This window comes from Musa acuminata, chromosome BXJ1-10 (assembly GCF_036884655.1).
Source record: "Musa acuminata AAA Group cultivar baxijiao chromosome BXJ1-10, Cavendish_Baxijiao_AAA, whole genome shotgun sequence".
NCBI classification, from domain to species: Eukaryota; Viridiplantae; Streptophyta; class Magnoliopsida; order Zingiberales; family Musaceae; genus Musa; species Musa acuminata.
Window position 1 is genome coordinate 35,125,237 of NC_088336.1, and position 23,478 is coordinate 35,148,714.

At 37.5% G+C, this 23,478-nt stretch overlaps 2 protein-coding genes across 2 annotated transcripts; both read left to right on the forward strand.

The window, feature by feature from the left end:
* Positions 1 to 238: 238 nt before the first annotated feature.
* On the forward strand, positions 239 to 19,636 carry LOC103970007 (ribulose bisphosphate carboxylase/oxygenase activase, chloroplastic). The gene is made up of 13 exons (XM_009383631.3): positions 239 to 566; positions 677 to 762; positions 1,256 to 1,265; positions 5,464 to 5,526; positions 6,769 to 6,882; positions 7,404 to 7,465; positions 8,204 to 8,258; positions 8,540 to 8,741; positions 10,901 to 11,007; positions 12,956 to 13,011; positions 15,666 to 15,758; positions 18,973 to 19,136; positions 19,240 to 19,636. Exons 1-12 carry the CDS (start codon positions 254 to 256, stop codon positions 19,078 to 19,080), a joined length of 1,269 nt encoding a protein of 422 aa, XP_009381906.3. The 5' UTR covers positions 239 to 253; the 3' UTR covers positions 19,081 to 19,136; positions 19,240 to 19,636.
* A 1,973-nt stretch (positions 19,637 to 21,609) lies between these two features.
* Positions 21,610 to 22,795, forward strand: LOC103969688 (xyloglucan endotransglucosylase protein 7). The gene is made up of 3 exons (XM_009383314.3): positions 21,610 to 21,922; positions 22,000 to 22,193; positions 22,286 to 22,795. Exons 1-3 carry the CDS (start codon positions 21,650 to 21,652, stop codon positions 22,665 to 22,667), a joined length of 849 nt encoding a protein of 282 aa, XP_009381589.2. The 5' UTR covers positions 21,610 to 21,649; the 3' UTR covers positions 22,668 to 22,795.
* Positions 22,796 to 23,478: the final 683 nt, after the last annotated feature.

A 23,478-nucleotide genomic window follows, 5' to 3' on the forward strand; every position in this document is an offset into this window, starting at 1 on the left:
CGCCATTCCAACCGTCGAAGACAAACCCGCCATTCCTCCACGTGTTTTACCCGTGCCAACAACTGCTACAAAATGCAAAACGCAATCAGAACAATCTTGCACGTGCACCTAAGGCGAACCGGAAACCGATTCCAACGGTCGAATGAAATCAAATAATTGGAGCAAAAAAAAAGGGGGAAAGAAATCCGTTTTCGTGTATATTTTTCGAGGGTTATAAATAAAAAGGGACGGCCTTCTCCTCCATCCATATCGTATGGCGGTCGTCAGCAGCTTCCACTCTGCCCTCCTCCCCTTCTCCTCGCCTTCGATCCCTATTCCTATCCTTAACCCCGTGAACTGCGAGAAGAGGCGGCGGTGGACGTCTTACTCCACCCGCCTCCAATGCTCCTCCCGCCCCGATGAGGCGAAGAGGATCTCGGAGCAGTCGTCCTGGGAGTCCAAGGATTCGGAGGGGAAAGACTACCTCTACCGCCTCGGCCAGGAGGCCGACAATATGAACATCGCCGTCGGCGCTCGGCAGGGCGTGATCGACGACCTCTTCGTGGGGAACTTCCTTGGAAAGGACTGTGCGTCCCTCTGTCCGATGATCGCCGTCTTTGTTCCTTCTCTTTCTTTTGGATTTGGTTTCAGATTGTTTCTACTGATTCGATGTTACTTGCTTGATTGGTTTTCGCAGCGGATATCGTCTTTGATTACAGGCAGAAGGCAACGAGGTCGTTCGAGTACCTCCAGGGCGATTACTACATAGCACCTGCCTTCTTGGTTGGTCTCCATTTCTGACTCCGTACCTGTTCTTTAATTTCGTTGCACTAGGTTGTTTGATACGGTATAAACATAAAAAAAAAAAAAAGTAGATGTTGTCACAACTAAAGATCCATGACATATAAAATCAAATTCGAATATATTGTCAGCGGTATCATGTAAAAGTTATCTAGCATGTGTGGCAGTATGAGCCTATAATTTTGTCACTTTTATCTAGTATACAAGCTATCAAGCTAAGTCACTCTTAAGCTTGCACATATCAAGGAATCTATGTCTATGCTGTTGCTTTCTTTAATGCTGTTATGTTGAATTGAAAAGTTAAGCATACTTGTGCCATTTATTTCTTGAAATACTTAAAGTTTGCTCTTGCTTTTCATTTTCTTTGCACAATTTTAGTATGGCATATCTCTTACCAATAATGTCATTTTTGATATTTCTTTCAATTTTTAAAATTTGAACACTACACTTGACAGTGCGTTGTCCTATTCTACAGGACAAAGTTGGTAAGCTCTATGAAACTTTGCCATGACTTTGCCTTTCTTGAAATTTAATGAGGCGTCACTCTGCGGAAAAAAAAAGGAGCAGTTGGACTATTTCCTTGTATCATGTACTTCTAGACACTTGCAATTTTTTTTTGAATTAAAATACAAGAAGAAGTTTTTTTTTGTTTACTTTTCATGAAAAAAATATTGCCTTTAAGCATTTTTGCCTATTTGATTGATGCTTTGTTCCTTTCTGTTTTAGAATGACACTTCTAGTTCAGTAGGATATGAAAGTAAGAATGCATCTTATCTTATTTCCCATTATTTTGGTAAATTGAACTTTTTTTCAAGTGGTTCATCTTTTCCTTCTATTGCTTGATAGTAAAGGAGTTGGTTTGCAGAAATATGGTTAGTATTGCACTAGAAAACCAAGGTCTTATTATCAGTGATTTAAAAAGCGCTAGGCGCCAAAAGGCGCCAAGGTCCAAAAACGCCCGAGGCGCTAGGCGCTTGCCCAGGCGCTCGCCCGAGCGAAGCGAGGCGCTAAAATATAAAAATATAAAATATAATTAATAAATATAATTATTTAAAATTTTAAATAAAAATATAAAAATATATAATATAATTAATAAATATAATCACATTAATAGTATAAACCTGCTGACGGAGAAACGAGGAAGCAGCGGCGAGCGGCGACGGCAGCAGCGGCGAGCGGCGGCGGCGAGCGACGGCAGCGACAGCAGCAGCAGCGGCGAGCGGTGGCAGCGGCAGCGGCAGCGGGAAAGAGAAAGGGAGCGGAAGGCGCGAGCAGCGGGAGGCCTCGAGGGAGGCGCGAGCAGCGGGAAGGCTCGCGGGAGGGCTCGCAGGAGGCGAGAGGGCTCGCGGGAGGCGCGAGCAGCGGGAGGGCTCGAGGGAGGCGCGAGCAGCGGGAAGACTCGCGGGAGGGCTCGCAGGAGACGCGAGCAGCGAGAGGGCTCGCGGGAGGCACGAGCAGCGGGAGGGCTCGCAAGAGGCGCGAGCAACGAGAGGGCTCGCGGGAGGCGCGAGCAGCGGGAAGGCTCGCGGGAGGCGCGAGCAGCGACAGCGGCGAGCAGCGGCAGCGAGCGACGAGATCGCGATCGGGATCGGGATCAGGATCGAGAGCGGCAGCGGCAGCAGGTTAGTGTTGGGTTAGGGTTAGGGTTAGGGTTGGAGTTATATCGGTTTAGTTGGTTCGATTGAACCAACTAACAACCGAACCAGGACCGAACCAGACCTAAAATTTTGGTTCGGTCGCCTTGGTTTACCCAAGCGCTCTCCCGAAGCGCCCAGCGCCTGGGCTCGGGCGAGCGCCCAGGCGGCGCCTGTTTGAAGCGCGCCGCCTGGGACATTAGCGAGGCGCTCGGGCCTCGCCTCGCCTCGCCCGAGCGCCTAGGCGAGCGCCCGAGCGCCTAGGCGAGCGCTCGAGCGCCTTTTGCAATCACTGCTTATTATGTATACTTGGTAAATAAAATTGATATTTGGTGGGTGCTTATACTTTGAGCTTCTAAGGATTAGATCAGAAATTAAAATCATTTAGGTAAATTATAGAAAGTTGACAACAAGCCTTGGTATGATGGTAAGGTTGCTCCTTTACAACTTTTTGGGTGACTAAGGTCAAGTCATGGAAATAATCTCTTTGCTTTTAGGGGTAAGGCATCTCTTTGCTTTTATGGGTAATGCTATGTCAATTAACCCCCCCAAGACGACCTGCATTGGCAATAGCCTTTTTTTTAGGTTCGACCATTTTTTGGAACCTTAGAAGAGGCTATTGTTGTCTTGGCAATAAACTAGTACTACTTCTGAACTCTAGTTCCTATTGATATGACTGAAACCAAGACAACTCGAGTGGTTCCCATTGATATGACTATAAACTGGTGCTACTTCTGAACTCTGGTTCCTATTGATATTAGGGTCATCTACGTAGATGTTCTCTTGTTATTGAGTTATGCTCGCAATAATAGTGCCAGTTAAAGTATTATCTTTTTTTGTACTCCATGCATCACTATTTGGAATAGACTCACTTCACTCCGATGCATTTTGAACATATTAAGACAATCTTAAATAGTTTGCTTTCTTTTTATTCTTGATTGAAAGTTAGAACTGCCTCAGTTAGTCATGTATGTAAATTTCTTACTTAATTCTTTTAGTAACCTCATAAATCCATCTTAGTATACTCTTTTTTGCAACATTAACTTTTTGTATTGCTGTTTTCTAACTGCACAATGTTCAGATTTGTAAATATAGAGAGCATTGCATCTGTATTGGATAATTTTCCCTTTTGATCTAAAGGATCTGATTATACATATCTAGCTCTCCACTTTAATGATCTTGCTATAATCAAGAAACTTATATGAACTATTATCTTTTAAGGAATTTTTCTATCTATTTTAACTATGCTTTTGACTTGTCTCTATGTTCAACTACATAGATGACTAAATTGTCTTCTTAAAATTGTAACAAATTAAGTACGTAGCGATGATTTGAAAACTATTCAGGACATAATCAATTTATTTTTCAGCTGGAGTTAAAGAATGCAATTGGAATAAATTCATGAAAATAGACATTGAGATGGAATTTTCATTGGATGCTGTACTATATGTCATTGTGGTATTAGCCTTCTAGTTTGGAAGTGAAAGAAAAGTACTATCTGGATGTTTGTCGAAAGAGGAGAAAAAAAAGAGAAAGAAAAAAAGGTTTTTCTAGTTTTCTCTTTTTGAAAGTTCATGGTCTCCATTTGGGTGTTGGAAAATTTACTGGCATTTTCCCTTCTTGTTCAATAGCAACTGACTACAGCCACTGTATTAAGAATACTAGTACAATTCGCTTGTAAATAATCACTGCAATTTCTTGCAATCAGAACAAACAAAATTTCATAGGACTCTAGGAATAAAATTAGCCTGTAAGATTGCTCAACTTCATTGTCAATTCAAGGTATTATTCTGGAAACCAGAAAGCAAACTGTTAGCTCAATTGAAGTAAATGAATTGTATTCTTATTTTGAACATATTAAATCTAAAGAAACAAAAGGCAAGCCACCTATTATAATTATCAGCTTGCTGTATGTCCATATTGGTAAAAGATGCAAAGGGCTGTGACATTGTTGTTAAGATCTTGAATTTAACTGCTATCACGAATTTTTTAATGCCTGATTTTGGGGGAAAAGAACATGTGTTGATACTCCAGCTATCCATGAGCAAGATCAATGATTATGTTTCAATATTTTTGTTAGTGAAGTCCTTGCACTTTATGACAGAAAATGTAGCACATAGATAAGCGATGATGTATAGTCATCAATCACATTAATAAAGAAGCTTTCAAGCTTCAATACTGCACATTAACGAACAAAGAAGAATGATGACAGAGTGTGTTGGATTCTTTTCTTATAGAATGGACAATGTGCCATATGCTGACAGAGTATGTTGGATTCCTTTAGTATAGAATGGAAATAGATAGTTTCATGTATACCTTTTTAGAATTGTTGACTTCTAAGTTCTCATTTTTCTCTTGGTGGACCAGGCACAAATGATAAGGACTTCTTTTGGTTTGCAAAGTCTTTCATTTGAAAATATATCTTATTGGAGCAAACGAAAAGCTATTTTCTGTAAAAGACACAAGAACTGAAACTTTCATGTGTAATGAACAAGGACACACCAATGTGCACTCAAAAGCCTAAAGAATTCTTTATTTATGGTGGCCAGTCTTTTAGCTGCTATGTAGGAAAGAGTTAGTTGAAAGCTAATAATGATCTAAGTCTAACAATTTCGAGTATTTTAATAGTCTCCTTTTATAGAACTCATAATAAGAATATAAAAGATGGGACATATGTTTCAGATCCATCCAAGGATAGTTGCAGAAACCTACCTACTCATTTGGGTTAAATAATGCTAGTAAGTTATGGCTGTGGTAAGTATATTATATTAGTGATCGACATTTAAAAGATCTTAGTTTCTCGATATCTTTCCAGTGACTGAGTTTTTGGGTGATTCACGTAATGGTTCATGATTAATTCTGGTATTCTCATTTGACTAAATGTTGAGTTATTCATGGATTTAATTATTTCAATACATAAGCCTGAATTAAAAAATAATTAGACTTTCTATATTTGTTGCCTTTATCAGATGTATTTGGTACTTTGTCATCAAAATAACCAGTTCCGGTTTTAAGTTTGTCTTTCATGAATGTCTTTCATCTTTTGCAGCTTGCCACATTGTGAAGAACTACATTGCCCATCTACTCAATGTTAAGGTTCCTTTAATACTAGGTAAAAGTTAAAGCTTTTTTTTGTGTTGTATAATTTCATGTGTGGAAACTGATTAAATTTTATATTCACAAAACTTTCATGTGCAAAAATAATTAAAATTTTCTTAGACAAAACCCACTTCCTAACTTGTAATTTGTTAAAACACAATTTAGATTTCATAGTGACAAGATGCCTGCTTGTTTATCTGGGTTGGTGATCTAGGTGTCTTATTTAATATGTTAGAATAAGCATCAAGGCAAGTTCCGTGGATTGTGACTATTCTTATATTAGAAACAGAAAGGAGAAAATCTGCACAAGCTTGCAACTTTTGCAAGCTAGATTTGGATCTAGATTTTGATCGTGTTCAACACATCACCTCTGAATTTTGGTTGCGTATATCGTTGACATCATTGAAAGAGTTCGTATTGACCCGAAATATAACTCAGCAGCATGAGACTACATTTTGCTCTTTGAATTAATGTATGTTCTAAGAGAAATCATGGATAGCAAGTATCGATTCTAATGTATTGTTTTCTATTTGTAGTGTTATGCCAGTATGCCTTTTTCTGGGTTTTGACTTTCATTTGGATGATCTGGTTTTAGTTGTCATCCAAGTGTAATTAAAATTTAAGATTATAAAATTAACCCTTCTTTTACATTTTCTCTGGAGTTGTATAAGATTGTGTGTTGTGTTTAGCTCTTGGTTTATGAGCTTACAAAGCTTTATCAAATGGTATATCTTAATCGCCAGTAAGCCTTTGAGGGCTAGTCTTATGCCTCTGCTGTCTAAAATTTCATTTAGGAAATCTGAATATTTGAAAGTTGATAATTATGTTCAGAGCTTATCAAAGTCAATGCAGCCCAAGTATCCGATAAAGGATTTTTGCATACCTTCATCTTATTCTTCTTTCTTAAATCTTTTTGTTGCAGGATTTACTTGAATATTTCTGAATAACATATACTTCTATTTTACTAAGAATTTTCATGTCAACATACTTCAATGATATTTCTTTGGCTTTTGTTCCAGTTCAGTTGCAACCAGATGCATTATTTCTCTTTTTTTTCTAATCCCATAATGGTGGAAGCCTCACGTAGTGGACCATCCTTAACTTTATGATGTTGATTATTTAAGTTTAACACCACAAAGTCACAAGTTCCTTTCTATTGTCTCATAAGGTATCAATTGCTTGTGTTGAGAACATGCAGCTAGCCAGCTACTGCTATTGTCTTTGTTAATTCTGATACAAACATTTAATTTTCTAGGTATATGGGGTGGAAAAGGTCAAGGGAAAACATTTCAAACCGAACTTATTTTTCGTGCAATGGGTATTGAACCAGTCATTATGTCTGCTGGTGAGCTAGAATCAGAGAGGGCAGGTGACCATGCATCACTGTTCTCTTAATTTATTCTAAGCAGTATATTTTTCTTCATGCAAACTCAGTAAGCAGCCTTTTCATATGTTAATTATCATTTCTGTATTATAATTCTGTTATACGATGCCTTTCCTAATCAAATGGTTATATGAAGTCAGTAGCCTGGATTTGCCCTTTTTCTTATGTGAAGCAGCCTTTTCATATGTTAATTATCATTTCTATATTATAATTATGTTATATGATGCCTTTCCTAACCAAGTGGTTATATGAAGTCAGTAGATTGGATTTGTCCTTTTCTTTTTTGTGTATGCCATCTAAAAATGTAGGCCAGATATGTTTCAAGTTCCAATAGATAAGTCTAACAATATGCCCTAATTGTATGCTATTTTGAAATTAGTTCTCTGAAATAAGAATTTTTGAACTGAGAAATAACTTATTTTTTAATGGATCTGAGGTTTAAAACTTGTCTTTATTATAAAAATGTATGATTGCTTTTCCATAAATGATGTTCATTTTCTTTGCAGGAGAACCAGGCAGGCTCATACGTGACCGATACAGAACAGCTTCTCAAGTGATTCAAAACCAAGTCAGAGTCATTATAAACTTTTACTGCTTCTATGTTTTTGTTTCATTTACGTAATATTTTCTAGTTTCTCACTCATTTTTGCAGTTTAGGAATTTTTACATATACCATATCCAGAGATTAATCTCATTCAAAATTACCCTAGGCTTTCAGTAGAATACTGGACAAAGAAGCTGAATTGATTTCTTCCTTACTGTCACCCTCTATTTGGTGCATCCCTTATATTATGGTTGAGGTCCCTTTAGTGAACTAAGTTATGCTAGGTAATTAAATTATTACCATAAAATGCTCAAAAGCCATCGATTTTTTTCTGAAGCTTGTATGTACAGTCTGGATATTTATATTACAGGTATAGAACAGAATTTGAACTGTCTACTGACTAATATTAAATGTAGAAATTTCTGTTTCATATCATGTATTCACAATGTCTAGTTGAAATTGCTTTATTTTACTCAAGGTTTGCCGTACCGCTTAGTGCGGGTGGTACATACCGATCCGATAGGGGACCGGTATGGGTGGTATATTGGTACGTCCCCATGTGCTATGTGTCGGTATGCTCGGTATGACTCAGCACATTTTGGTATATACCGTACCGACAGCTGGTCGGTACGTCGGTACCGACTGGTAAGGCGAATCATATTTTGCTATCTTCTATTTCCATATTTTTCTATCTGAGAGATGTTTGTAACTTTCAAGAGAATTCATTATACTTGTTTAATGATTTGTTTCTTACATAAACAGGGAAAAATGAGCTGTTTGATGATTAATGACATTGATGCTGGGCTGGGGAGATTTGGTCAGTCATTTATCTGTTTTTGTTTGTGAATTTGGTCAGTTCATAACATAAAATTAGATTAAGGTATCTTATTTATTAGCTATGATGTGCAAAATGTGTTGTTCTAACTGAGGTTCTTGTTTTCAGAGTGACCTGCTTGTCCAAAAGGTTTTAATTTATAATAAACTGTCAGCTTACAGCTTGCTTATAGAAATGGCATTACTTGTATCATTACTTGTATCGTTACTTGTATTCTATTGTTTAACAACACTTAAATGACATTATTGTTTCTTTCTACCTAGGAAACACACAAATGACCGTCAACAACCAAATAGTTGTTGGAACCCTGATGAACTTGTCAGATAATCCTACCAGAGTAAGCATTGGACAGAAGTGGAGAGAATCAGATGTTGTGCATAGAGTTCCTATTATTGTAACTGGCAATGATTTTTCTACACTCTATGCTCCTTTGATTCGTGATGGAAGGATGGAGAAGTTCTACTGGTAAGTGCCTCCTCTCATATGAAATTTATCTTTTAATTTCTTCTACCTTTCTACGATACAGAAGTGTACAAGAGATGTTAATATTTCTGTTGCATTTTAAGATATTCTTCTTGCATTAAAGGAACATGTTTCATTAGAAGTTAGCAACTTGAAGCTGCTTTAGGGTTTTATATTGATTTAGAGTCAGCAAGCATTCCTACTACTATGATTTTGGTTTGATTATGTAATATGCTACTTCTTAAGGGTTATTGATCTTTCAGACTTTTACAAGTCCCTTCTTGGAAAATAGTGGTGGAAATCCCTTACTTGATGTCATCCCTCTTTGAAAAGTGCTTATGCCCTGAAAACATCAGATGATGGCTGCCTCATTGAGGCGACCATCATTTCAGGAGTCCTTTGCTCTCATTTACAAGGGTATCATGGCCACTAAATGTTTCTGCAACTCATCATCTATTTTCAATTGGAGCTTGCTTTTCCCTGCTTCACCTATCTTTTCCGTAATCTTGAGATTTGCCTTCCATGAAACCTATAACATCAAGACCTACTATAATCTTATCTCTTTGCCCTCAGCCCTCTCCAGCTTTTCTTGGGATAGGAGAAAATTATTTCACATGGGATTCTACCGCTAAGAGATGGTCTTCAAATTCGAGGTCATATCCTTTTATAGATTTTTCAACTTGGGAGATGTTAAATTATTTCTCTGGGAACTCCACTTGTACACCAAAAGCCAAATACTTTCTGCATGGCTCTTATGAAAAAGATAAGATACGAAGAATTCCTTTGCAAGAAGAGATGGATCCAACACCCTTCCTATTAACTTTTAATGCTTTGGTGGATTCCACCAACCACATCTTCTTTATGCTGCTCTTTGGCTTCTTCTATCTGGGATGTCTTCCGCCATTTCTAATTCTGGAATTCATGGAGACATTCTACCTTCTTTCCAATTGGAGACATTTTGGATATGGTCTTATACTGCTAATGTTTGATATGCTAGGCTATTTGGAAGGAAAGGAATAACAGAATGTTCAAGGGTGCCCCAGATGGTCTCTCCTGCAACATCAAGCATAACCTTTTATGGTTTGCCAGCTTTTTAAGGGCTCTCTGTGCTAAGGGATTTATTATTATTATTATTATTATCATTATTATTATTGATGAATTTATGGCAACCTTTTTATGGTTTTCCTTTCATAATTATTTTTATTTCATATTTTCTTGTTTATCTTTTCTTTTCTCTTTTCCTGTACTTTATTTCACTTTTCTTATGAAATAAGATTGCAGCCCTGCTGCTTTATCCCAAAAAAAGGTTTGTTGTTTACAGCGCCAAGGATGTATAGGCTGCATGCTGCAAGTATTTGCTGTGTGTGGCCTGGCACATGCTTGAATATTTGCTCCATGCTGCAAGTATGTATAGGCATGTACTAGGCTACTAGCTCCAACTGCGTGAACTAGCATTCGAGTATAACACGTACCCAGTATGTTTCCTGGCAAATTGCAGTGTGTGGCACATGCTTTGTTGAGTTATGGCCAGCAAATTCTCTGGAAAATGTTTTGGAAGGTTTCGCAAGGGAAATATTGATTACTTGCTAGGATGCACCATCACAATTTTGTAACTTTATTGAAACTATAAAGAAATCATCTAGGCATCTTCTATATACCAAGGTTTTCAGGTTCAGGTACCAAATCCAACCCATGCCGGTGGGTTGGGGGGACTGGATTGCTCTTTTTCAGGCGATCTGTGTCCTGGTCCACGGGTGGACTGGTATATACCAGGTGGCATGTATTGGTTGCCTGGTATATACTGGTCTGCCTGGTTTCTTGAACAATGCTATATGCCAAAGGCATCTTAAAGCCCCTGAGACCTGCTAGCTATGATTATCAGACATAGCTCATGTACTTTATAGGCCATACACATTGTGATGCTTTCTCTATTGAAATTATAAACTGATTAAACTCTTATTATGTTTGTTTAGTTATGGAAACAGTCAAATTTTTGCTACCAAGTACCAACATTGTAGATATGATGCTCATTCAGTTTCCTCCTCCTTGCTAGTCTTAGGACCTCTTTTGGGATCACTGCTTTTGTCTAAATACTATTCAATATGAATATTTTATGCGCCTTTTAGTTACATGTCAATACAGAATATATTCTGCTGAAACAGGCAGCCAGACCATGAAGATATAATTAACATTGTTCACCAGATGTATGCTAAGGATGGAATAACCCGTGATGAAGTTATAAGAGTTGTAGACACATTTCCAAACCAAGGTACTTCTCCACTTGTATCTGTAGTTGCTCACCAACCTTAAAAATAAAAAATAAAGAAAACAAGGATAACACTTTGACACTGAGTTTCTGCATTTATTTATCACTCAGAAACTATTTTCACTGAAATGCAAAAATGTGTCTTATCTTTTTGTTATTCTTTCTTTGGGTTGGAAGAGGTGGGGACTCAATGTTCTTTGTTTCTCACTTTAATTCTTTTTAGTAATGCTCTTTCTTTCTTGCATCTTTATTTTCGTTGGCATAATTGCACCATGATTTCCTGAGGCATTTGCTTAGTGCTAGAGTATTACTGTCTGAATCTCCCTATGAAGTTTGTGACAGCAATTTCTACTTATTATGCTTGTTTTAGAGGTTAGCATCATATTTTTATTCTGATTTTTCTTAATATCTTTCTTGTCGAAGTTGTGGCAAAATAGAGTTCATACTACATTTACCTAGCAACAATACTGAGACACATTTACAGAATTATCCATTATATGTTTTATCTTCAGTATATATCCATGGTATACATCATCAAGAGTTGAGACTGGTTTTTATAAATGACATATGTATGAGAAAATCAATTCAAATGATCCATTTGGCTACTGACTTTCAGTTAATCATTTGCCATAAAGCAAAATTTGAAATGTAGAAGAATTCATGGGATAAACTCCTGAAGCGTCTATCAATCTCATGTCAATTGTATAAAATTGGTAAATACCTGGCCAAGAAAAAATTAGGCTAAAGAGATATTAACCTAGAAGCTAAAAGGATAGCTGATTGCTATATTATCTGATGCAGCTAGGAATTATAATTTGAATTTCCCCATCTTGTGCAGAATCTGGATGAAGGGAAATGACTAGCTTTGATAGAAACACTTTTTACATCTCTAGGGCAGAAATTTGATGTTCTTAACTTGATTGAATGAAAGCATGGTGCTTAAGACTTGGATATCTTTGACTTGTCTTGCTGCTTTAAACAAAGATGTATCTACATCTAGATCCTCCTTAGTTGTGATGAGTGCAAGGTTATAACAGCAAGAACATCAACCTTGAACAAAAATTCATTATATCCTAATTTCATATTTGGGGTTTGTCAATCATTTCCTCTGGTTATTTCTGTTTATTTCGGGATAATTATGTCTTTCCATATCTAGCCAATCATAGATATCTCAATAAGCAGTGTTAGAGTCATGCAAGCATAAGTGGTGGGAAGTGAGTGCATGAGTGCATTTCTGAAGCACGAGGGGCACTGTCAATTTTCTAGCTATTAATTTCTAAGTTGCCTTTACTTTTTCTATAGTCCTTATAAGAAATCTTAGAATAAAAGGTACCTTAAAAATATCGGAATTCATTTTTTAGTCAAGAAAGATTCATATGATTCATAATTTCTTTTTTTTTAAAGATCATTATTATTTTTATCCTTCAGTGCATACCAGTAGACTATTGCCACCACCATGGTCTCTGGAAAAGGTTTCTATTTGGCATGCTATACACTGGCATTTGTTTAAATATATGGGGCTTTAACATATTAAATATTGCAGGAGCTTAAACTTAAATGATGCACATTTAAGGTTTAAGTCAAATATGGGTATGTATCTGTGTGTCTCTGTTTGTGTAAAGAAATACAGAGACATATTTCTTCAAATGTTCAATAATTGCTTGTATAGTTCTGAATGGGCAGATATGAAAAATCTAATATTTTGGATGATATATGATGCAGTCTGAGCTTTTGCAGGGCATTGATCCAAACTTGTTTGAAAAGTTGAAATATTATCTTATCTTCACAATTTGCGTCAAAAGAATCCTGGCACTTAGGAGTCCTTCAGATACATAATTGGCTTTGAGCTAATACTTGCTCTGCATTTTGTGGTTTTTTTTTTGTTTATGTTTATCTACTTCTAGTTTTCTAAAGTAAGTGTGTTAATCAAATCATTTTGTTCCTTTTGCAGCATTGGATTTTTATGGGGCACTTAGGTCAAAGACTTATGATCAGTCAATCTTGCAGGTGTTCTTTGTTTATAATAAAGTTCTATTGTTTTCCTTTACTAGATGCCAATATAACTCTTTTAGTTACATTTTTAGCATAAAATCATAGACCTAAGTATGTTTAAATATTGCTGTTGAAATCCTGCACTTGTTGGCTTGTTACTGACTTTGGTAAGATCAACATTTTAAGGTAAGAATTGGAAGATATATTACTGAAAGCAAAATGAGCTAAATAAAGAAGCCAACTAAGTTTTGTTCTCGACATTTTGTGTTGTCTCAGGGTCATGTACCAAGCTTTTCAATGATGAGGAATTTCAAAATTTACCTCTTACATAGTTACAGATTAGACTTTTCAGTGTTTTAAGTCAGGACATTTGACAACATTGTGTTTCTTTTCCCTGTAAACTCCCATATCAAATCAAGATTTGTGTCAATCCATCGTAAATGTGCAGGAATGCAAACTTCTGCAACAGGATATGTTTATTTAGTAAACTAGGAAAAAGTGATACAAATTCTAGTTTTGGTTGCTGATGCAACTTTTTAGCGTAGGATCATTTGAAATGGTTAGAACATAGAAACAGTTTGTATAGATTTCAAGGGTCACAGATTTGTAGAACGTTGTTCTAGTTTACATGGACTGACCACTGTTGCAGCACAAACACATTACAAAATGACAGTTTTGATGGGTAAACTATCCTATCCTCAAAAAAACTAAAAGCAAAGTGAATTAGGATTGCAGAGCTGGAGGAACCGGACAAACACCCTTGGGCAAACCTCAATCTTGCATGAATTTTTAGTAGGACTTATCATGTCATACATGTATGTTGCATACAGTCACAATATTGTATCTACCAACACTAATGTCTAACATACCATATAAGCAACAGACAAAATTTTGATGTGAAGGCAGGTATACTTGAGGCAAACTTAATCAAGATAGGCATGAACAATTGATGGCAATATGACTGGAATATAGAAGGTGCCCAGCTGGTGAGGTTCTTTGAATTTTTTTTAATGATTCAGAAAAGAGAGAGAATCTACAATAATTGTAGAGAGAATCTACAATTATTTTCTACCATAACCGACGGTCTGCAATTTCGTACCGTACCTGAGTTTCGACGTTCGCTTGGTACGGTACGAAACTGTATACCGAGCGGTATATATATATATATATATATATATATATATATATATATATATATATATATATATATATATATATATATATATATATATATATATATATAACTCGGCGACGTCGTCGAAGTGACGTCGCCTCGTTTATATATATATATATATATAATTAATTAATTTAAAAGGCGACATCGCATCGCCTCGGCGATGTCGCCTTTCCCTTCCCCACGCGGGGCGACGTCGCCTCGTTTATATATATATAAACTGAAAAAGGCAACGTCGCGTCGCCTCGGCGACGTCGTTGAATGTCGTCTTTTTCTAAAATATTTATATATAAATATAAATATATGTATATATATATTATTTTATTATTTTTTTTGTTCCGTCTGGTAGCGGGCGGTCCGCGTACCGGTATGCCGTCGGACCGGTACATACCGCCCGTACCAAGCGGTATCATTCGGTATTGCCTACCTACTATAAACCACATTTTTATAAGATAATTAAAATGTTATAAAGCTATTCATGTATAATTACACTTTATAGAAAGTGTATTGTGGAATTGTCATATCATAGTTTAATGTAATTTAAGCAATATATAAATGAGTAAGCAATTGCATGGGCAGATGCATTAACATGGGTGGATAATATTTAGGATTCTAGATTAAAGTATGATTTGTGACACTATCATTTTCTTTTGCTTTAGAAAATAAGAACTGCTCGCATATTTAAAATGTTGTTTTTTTTTAATGTTTGGAGAGTTCTGGGGTGCAAATGCGAACACAAACTTTCTTCAATCTTGGCTACAGTTATTCTTAAAAGAATTAACCAGAAAGAACTTTAAAATTTGACTAATTTAAGTTTGCAACATCGCACATCACTAGCCATAAATTTGACCAATTTAAGTTAAAATATTCTTTGGAACATCATCTTATGTTATGCACATGTTCCCAGCATCAGGGGCCCTACCAACTTAAAAGGCAAAAGGAAAGAGAAAAACTTGTCATGCTTTTGTAACCTAACATCAAGCTTTTTCTCATGTACTCTTTTTCAAGTTTCTCGAGCTTATACTAAAACTAATCGCCTAGAGCAAGGTCATGTTTCAAATTCATCTTGATTACAAATTGTGAAAGGAAAATTCATAGTTGCTAAGGTCCACCACTGGTGCTCTTTCATCGATTCTCTAGTTTCCAAGATTGCATTTGTTATGGAAGTCCTAAGTTAAAACTGGATATCAGTATTGACTAATTTAGTAAAGGTCATTTTGCTTCAATATGGAATCAAATAACGCAAAAAGTAGGCTTCATGTTTTCAGATAAGCTTTTCTGTAATTAACTAAGTGATTGCCTGTTTTTTTAGCATCAGTTAATTTTTTATTCAATACTTTCTAAAACCACTAAATATGTGGTTACCACATTAATCTGATTAAATATCTTCTATTTTTTTCCTCATTTTTGAGTCTGATTTGTTACCATTCTTTACTGTTTGTAATCTCTGCATTACTAAAATGCATACATTTTACTATTTCCTATTAAATTACAGTGGGTAAATGATACCGGTGGATATGAAAAACTTGGTGAAAAGCTTCTCAAAGGAAAGAAGGATGGGCAGCTTTCTACTTTTGTTCCTCCTAAGGTTAGTGTTTGAACTACCTAGTTACCTATTATCATTCCAATTTCTTGGTAGCTTAATTCATTTGGTACAACAGAAGTTAGTAGTTACTTCTAGTCGACAACTAAACATATTGACAAAAACAGAATTTTCTTTTCAGATTTTAGTATCTTTTTGCTCTCTCTCTCTCTCTCTCTCTCTCTATATATATATATATATATATATGTGTGTGTGTGTGTGTGTGTGTATTTATATTTATTTATCAAGCCAAGCTCCCATTATATTAAATTAACCCTTCACATATAGATTCATCATCTTGTGCACCCAAATAGAGAAAGCCAACAAGGCTATATCTCTCCTTTTTGAAAAGCTACAATGCCTGCCATGGCAAGAGTACATTAGGCCAATTATTATGAGAAAATGGCTTTATAGACAATTGTCAGGTAGAAGACATTGGGAAATAATCTCTATTTCTAAATAGTAAATACTATTTGGGTTTATTACTTAGGGTGAGAGGCTTTCATCCGATTTATTTATTTAAGATATAATTGATTTTTTTTTGTTAACCAGGGTAAAAGTGATTAGATAGAATACAGGTTCAAACCCCACTTCACAAGATCAACAATGGTTTTTACTTTTGCTGGTTGCTAATAAAGAACTAGTTTCTGATTGATCTAGTTTAATTGCATGGTTCAATATGGATGAAAACGTTGGTTATAATCAAGGTCTGTCGTACCGAAGCATACCGCCCGTACCGGGCGATACGTACCGGTCCGACAGGTTACCGGTACGTGGACCGCCCAGTACCGCTACAGTGCTACAGTACTATACTGTAGCACTGCTACAATATGAAAAAAAATAAAAAAATATCCGGTACACCAGGGTGTACCGCTCGGTATGCCCTGATATACCACCCGGTACACTGGTACCGTACCATACCGAGTCTGGGTCGAAACGCTGATACGGTACGGTACAACGAACCTTGGTTATAATAGTGTATTCATCAGTAAAATAAGATTGGTTTAGGGCAAGTTTTTTAAACTTATTGTACTTATCTATACGAACAGTTTGATGGTCAATTGTGATGCTGACCTGGCTATTTTGCTCGTTCTATTCAATACTGAGCATAGCACCCAATAAAGTAACTGATGTTGAACTGCACCATTTGTTATTGGTACGACGCCACCTTTTTTGTTTTCTTCTGTTTTTAAACTCTCGATGAATGTTGATGACTTGTTTAGCTTTTTTTTCTCATTGTCTTATTTTTTTTTCCTGCTCCCCTCTCTCTCTCTCTCCCTCTCTCCCCCACCCCTCCCTTTTTTTGAAGTTGGAAGCTTACGATGGTCCATCATAAATGTAGCTTTTGTTAAACTTGGATATGGTTAGAACTTGATGATAGATGATAGTGTTACAATTGCATGTGTTACAGTATATAAATTGGCAAAGATTTGAATCTAAGCTTGATTGCATATGTTATAGTTAATTTTTTACCAGATTCTTAATGCCTCTGCATTTTTTTTTAAAAAGTCCTAATATATGTTTCCTGTTGTTATAGCAGAATTTGTATCATATAATTATGCTATTTAATATGTTTGATTATATGATATTTAATATGTAATATACTATTATAAAATGTTTCTTTAGTGATATCTAAGAAAAGATAATTGATAAATGCAATTTTTTGATATAAAATTTATTTCATCCCCCCTTCTTGTTTTATATTAGTTCAAGTCATGCTCATATGAGGTATAAAGAAAGAGTGTATTCAAAATTTAAAAAAAAATCAAATATCCAACTACTGAGGTGAGATAAGTAGGGGCCATACTTGTGCAATATCGAAGATGCCATGTCTTTTTTGTTTTGTTCCTTCCTTTTGGCATATTATTGTAGTTTGTAACCTGCAAATAATAGACATGTCATCGGACAAATAGAATGAGCTGATTTAAGATGCATGATTATAAACACTTTTTGAATAGATGGTATATGTTGATTTTGACATATCTTATCCTCAGTGAATAGAAGTAGGTGGAGAAAAGATGGAGCATATTGCTGATGAAGGAAAATGATAATGATAATAAGAATAGTATTGAATCCGGAACCGGACTCGACTTTATGGATGGATGTTATTAAAATAGTTTTGATGATAATGATAATAAGAATAGTTTTGATGGATGTTATTAAAAAAAGACGACTGAACTAAGCTTTTGAAGAAATCAAATTTATGTTGTAGGGCCAGAGTGCTCATCGCCCAACTGATATTACAGCTGGTTTAATCGATTTAGTAGGGCCTCTACAGTCATAGGTAGGCGAGGGGTCAGATTTTATTGAAATTAATTGATGTTGTAAGGATTGTCACCTTGCTAATTTTTAAGTTGGGTTTGATAGATTTTGTAGGGACTCTACGGTAACAGAGAAGCAAGGGGTTGGATTTCATTGAAATGTTCATGGTGTGTTGGTAATAGTATTTGATTGATCCTCCATATGCCATGTGTTAATCTCGTATCCCATAATAAACCGCATCAACCCTCATAATTTCCAGATCACCTTGTGCCCCGAATCAGGGGTGGTCTGAATCCACTTTTCAGATCTTTCCATATAGCAAATATCATTTGCTTCCCAATCCTAGCTTCTCATATCCCTTCTCTGTATCATTTTTCATTGACAGCCATCAAACCCTGAGTTACATCGTGCTGCAATGTATGGTGGTAGAAGATGATCTTAGCAACCCCCCTTATGAGATTCTCGGCCACTCCATCCAGTTAATCAATAGGAAGTTCCATTGGTCTCTTTGTGAATTCATCAACATCCATCATGTTTTCCTACCCAAGCTGGTTCCACCAACCCTGTGAGGACTCTTCTTGTTCTTGCTTAAGGTTCATGGCTGAGATTAAGATTGTGTAACAAAAAGAAGGTGGGTATATGAGTCAAGATGGTGACAAGGAATTTAATTTGCCAGTGGTGTCAGGCTGTGTAACTCCATGGGACAGGGATTCCTATCTTGGGTCCATCAGTTCCATGGGTAAGATAATAAAATACCACGTAGTAACCAAACTAACTAAAACCATTTTTAGATGTGGGTTCAATTTCCTTGAATTTTGTAAGTACATGCAGACTGCTTTATTTAATGTAAATCTTGAACCATGTCTCTGCATTGCTTTTATTTTATTGGAGCACTCCATTTGGTATAAATATATGTGTGCTCACTTAAAAGTTCAACTGGTATTGTCGTTGGACACAGCAATCAGTCGAGGCATTGCTTGAATCAGGGCATTCTCTCGTCAAGGAACAGCACTTGATTACAAATTCCAGACTCTCAAAGGAGTATATGAAGAACATCGATGACTAGCACAATATCAGAATAGATGACACCAGATATCTGTTGTTCAATTTCTGGAGTGTTCTGTAAGAAGTGTACTTTTTCTGTAGTTTGCAAATGTGGATAGCATAGGTTCTCTGTTTTCTTAGTTCCACTGATAATATCCGGTGTGCTTTCTCTGTGTCACAGCACGTATGTTTCTGTAAATTATTTTTATACCCGAGGCAAGCGAGAAGGCAATTGATAGGAGGTCAAGACGTAGTTCTTTCGAATTGGATGCAAGAAACAGTGCTGAAAGGTAAAAAAGCCACCAGACCGTAGAAGATATCAGGGAACGAAGAGCACTAGAAGTGGATCTACCCATTATAACAAGAAACGACTCTGAGCTTAAGAATCTCTTCTGTTTTCTTCTGCAGTGCAGATTAATTCTGCATGCACTATTTCCCATTACCATCATTCTGCAACACAAACAGTGTTATGACAGCTATGAATCTCATGCTCACAAGCGTCTTTCAGGTTTCTTGTGGTTTAATACTATCATAATGGGAACTTGCATTTATTAATTTATCAACAGTGTCCATTTCCAGTGTTTGTTTTGACATTTCTACTGTTTTGAGTTTGGGGGGTGCAGAAGCTCACAAACTGTTTACGACCTTCGATAGGATTTGAAGTAGCAGATCAGTTAAAGGTATCAACAGTGTTTGTTTTGGCATTTCTACTATTTTAGTTGGGCTTAGAAGATCTCATACTGTTTACAGCCTTTGATAGGATCTGAAGCAGCAGAACAATTTAACATGAGGCTCGTTGAATAGTTTGTATCTCTTGAATCTTGTACCGAGCTTATTCTCATGATTTGATGCTGCAACTCTTTTCGTTTCGGCTTGCAATGAGAAGTTTGAGTTGTGGACTGGGTAACTTGATGGATTCTATCTTGGAACTCTTTAGCGATTAAAAGGAAAAGCAATCAAAGAAAGCACTATGAAACTCGTGAAAGTATGTATAGATAGGAATTTAGTTTCTTTAACATGAAAACTTTGAGATTCACCAGGCATAGAGATATGCTGATACACACATAGAGCCTTACCCATCTAAGTGGAGGCGCCTGATTCACCAATAAGTGCTTCGCAAGGGCCGACACACGATGAGATCGACTTCGAGTTCCTCGGCAACCTCTCCGGCGACCCCTACATAGTCCACACCAATGTGTTCACGCAAGGAAAGGGTAACAGAGAGCAGCAGTTCTACCTATGGTTTGACCCCTCCAAGGACTTCCACACCTACTCCATCATATGGAATCCACGTCACGTAATGTGAGTCCCAGCAGACCTCCTTCTTTGCTCTGACATAAATCTACTTCGACGCAATCGATGACTTAATCTCAGATATACATGACAGACTCGCGGTCGACGGGACTCCTATAAGAGACTTCAAGAATCTCGAATCTAAAGGGGTAGGGTTCCCTAAGAACCAACCGATGAGGCTGTACTCCATCCAGTCTATGGAACGCCGACGACTGGGCCACAAGGGGCGGGCTGGTGAAGACGAACTGGACTCAGGCGCCGTTCACTGCGTCCTTCCGAAACTTCAAAGCCAACGCTTGCGAGTGGATGTGTTCGTCGGTTTTGTCTGATAGGAGATAAGATTTCCCTAACTATACGAGTAAAATCCTCTATTTTGGAAATCCTTTCTCCTAATTTGTATAAATAGGAGAGGGAACATGTTCTTTATCTTCTATTCTTTTCTTCATGGTATCAGTGAGAAATGCGTTCGCACTTGTCTTCGGCCAGTGACCGAAGATTTATATCTTTATCAGGAGTATCATTTTGCGGGGGCACGATAGAAGATAAGATTTTCCCAACTATATAAGGAAATATCTCTTTATTCTGTTAAGAAAAATCAAAGCATTTTCATTTTTTCAAGCAAGCAGCGGGTGTGGATGACTCTGGAGATTGAGATGGGTGCAGAGGAAGTATATGGTATACGACTACTGTGCTGATCTCCAGAGGTTCCCTGAGGGGCTGCCTTGCCTCCGGAGTGTAAGCTTCAGTAAGCAATGTATTCTACTGGACACGTACACCGAAAGATACACATAATGCTGAATGGAAGTTTCGTACTTTACATGCACTGACAACACCAATCTACATCCGATAACAATGGAATGGATCCGCCCGTTGCTATCCTTGACCGCATAGTTGCTTCTGCACTAAGCTGCAGATGGAGACGTAATCCACTTTCCTTCTCATTGCTTGATATCATCATGATCACCATCATCATCGAAATCCCTTTTGAGGCGCAGGAGACGACACATCACCGACCACAACCCAATAGTGGGTCGGGGTTGGTGATCGAAAACTATCCCATGGTGTTTGTGGTGTTGGCCGTCGGTGCACTCGACACCACCCTTCTCCTTTCTCCTGAAGTCAAACGAAAGCAAGTTTCCATGGCGTGCTGACTCCTGGAGACGACATCTCAATCTAGTCACGAACAACCCCGGCCCACAGGGAATCTTCCTTGTCCCTCGTTTTCTCCTCCCTACATATAGGGACAAGGCAGCCAACTTTCTCCAAGAATTGTACTCGATCGCCTGATCTCTTTAGCCATGGCCTCCTCTCGAGCTTCTACTGCGGCTTGCTTCTTCTTGGCGCTCTGTTTATCTAGTATCGCTTTAGCTGGTAACTTCTATCAGGACGTAGACATCACTTGGGGTGATGGCCGCGCCAAGATCCTCGACGACGGGCAGCTCCTCATGCTCTCCCTCGACAAGTATTCTGGCTCTGGATTCCAGTCCAGGAATCAATACCTCTACGGCAAGTTCGATATGCAGCTCAAGCTCGTCCCCGGCGACTCCGCCGGAACGGTGGCCACCTTTTACGTATGTCAAGAACCTGAACTTGTACTTGAGTTCAATTCTATATTTCCACGCACTGAATCCTTAGCCTCGTGTTGCAGTTATCTTCGCAAGGAAACACACACGACGAGATCGACTTTGAGTTCCTGGGGAACCTCAGTGGAGACCCTTACGTTGTCCACACCAATTTGTATACCCAGGGGAAGGGGGACAGAGAGCAGCAGTTCTACCTCTGGTTCGATCCCACCATGGACTTCCACACCTACTCTGTCCTATGGAATCCTAGGCATATTGTGTGAGTGAAGCTGCACCGACAAGAACGTTTCTTTAGTTTCTTGCGTCGTCTCTTCATCTTCTATGACGTTTCTGTTGCTTCCAACGCTTCAGCTTCTCTGTGGACGGAACACCCATAAGAGAGTTCAGGAACAGAGAGTCCGCCGGCGTGCCGTACCCGAAGAGCCAAGCGATGAGGGCCTACGCGAGCCTGTGGGACGCCGACGACTGGGCCACCAGAGGTGGGCTGGTGAAGACGGACTGGTCCAAGGCGCCATTCACCGCGTCCTACAGGAACTACACCGCCAATGGTTGTGTCTGGAACTCCGGGGCCTCCTCCTGCGCCATGGGCAGCAACTCGTGGATGTGGCAGGAGCTGGACTCGAATGCCATGAACAGGTTGAAGTGGGTTCAGAAGAACTACATGATCTATAACTACTGCACTGATCCGAAGAGGTTTCCACAGGGACTGCCTCCTGAGTGCAATGCGAGCTAGAAGCACTTGTTCTGTGACCATGATGATGCCCATGTTCATAATATGTATGGCCTTGTGTTCCTTGGAACGATGAATAAAGCCAGTTGCGTGTATTTTAGACAGTAATATATCACATCACTTCACTCTTACTCGTCCTCCATGGATTGGATCATAGCAGTCTTCCATGTAGCTTATACCTTTGGTAGCTAAAATGGTTTTTCTTTTTCGAGCTATCTTATAAATATTTATCTTTATTTTAGAACTAAGATATATTATATTTGATATAATTAAATTCAAAAATTGACCTTGTAACTCAATATTTTAGTTTGTTCTGAATCTTAAATTTATTAGAGTGTAGATCAAACCCAATATATATCACTAGATCATCAACCATTAGCAATACAAGACAAAGATTTTAAATACCTTTTAAGGTGGTAACAGATAAGAACCTTGATTGTCAATCTAGCCATAGATTTTGCAATCCATGACAAAAATAACTCTGCATTAGCATGTATAATGTTATAAACTAATTCAACTCGAAAGCTTAAACAGATGATAAATTAAATATATATATATATATATATATATATATATATATTTATATTGATTAGCTAAGCGAAAAGAGAGACCGGGAATATATTGCTAAAATGGATTAAGGACGAATAGATATTGAGAATAGATCTATAATCTCGATAACTAGTATTTAGTTTCAAATTTATATTCTAAAATGTTTTACTATAATTGAATTTTTTTAATTAAAAATATAATTAAATATATAATATATTTTAGTTAATTAGAAATTTGCGACAAGAGATAGAGAAAGAGTTATGGA

Bases quoted from the DNA above. Each gene is read 5' to 3' on its own strand.
- LOC103970007 (XM_009383631.3), top strand. From the start codon at position 254: ATGGCGGTCGTCAGCAGCTTCCACTCTGCCCTCCTCCCCTTCTCCTCG. The intron at 6,883-7,403 runs GTGACCATGCAT...TTTTCTTTGCAG, and splicing joins GCTAGAATCAGAGAGGGCAG to GAGAACCAGGCAGGCTCATA. The intron at 13,012-15,665 runs GTGTTCTTTGTT...ATTAAATTACAG, and splicing joins ATGATCAGTCAATCTTGCAG to TGGGTAAATGATACCGGTGG.
- LOC103969688 (XM_009383314.3), top strand. From the start codon at position 21,650: ATGGCCTCCTCTCGAGCTTCTACTGCGGCTTGCTTCTTCTTGGCGCTC. The intron at 21,923-21,999 runs GTATGTCAAGAA...CTCGTGTTGCAG, and splicing joins GAACGGTGGCCACCTTTTAC to TTATCTTCGCAAGGAAACAC. The intron at 22,194-22,285 runs GTGAGTGAAGCT...CCAACGCTTCAG, and splicing joins TGGAATCCTAGGCATATTGT to CTTCTCTGTGGACGGAACAC.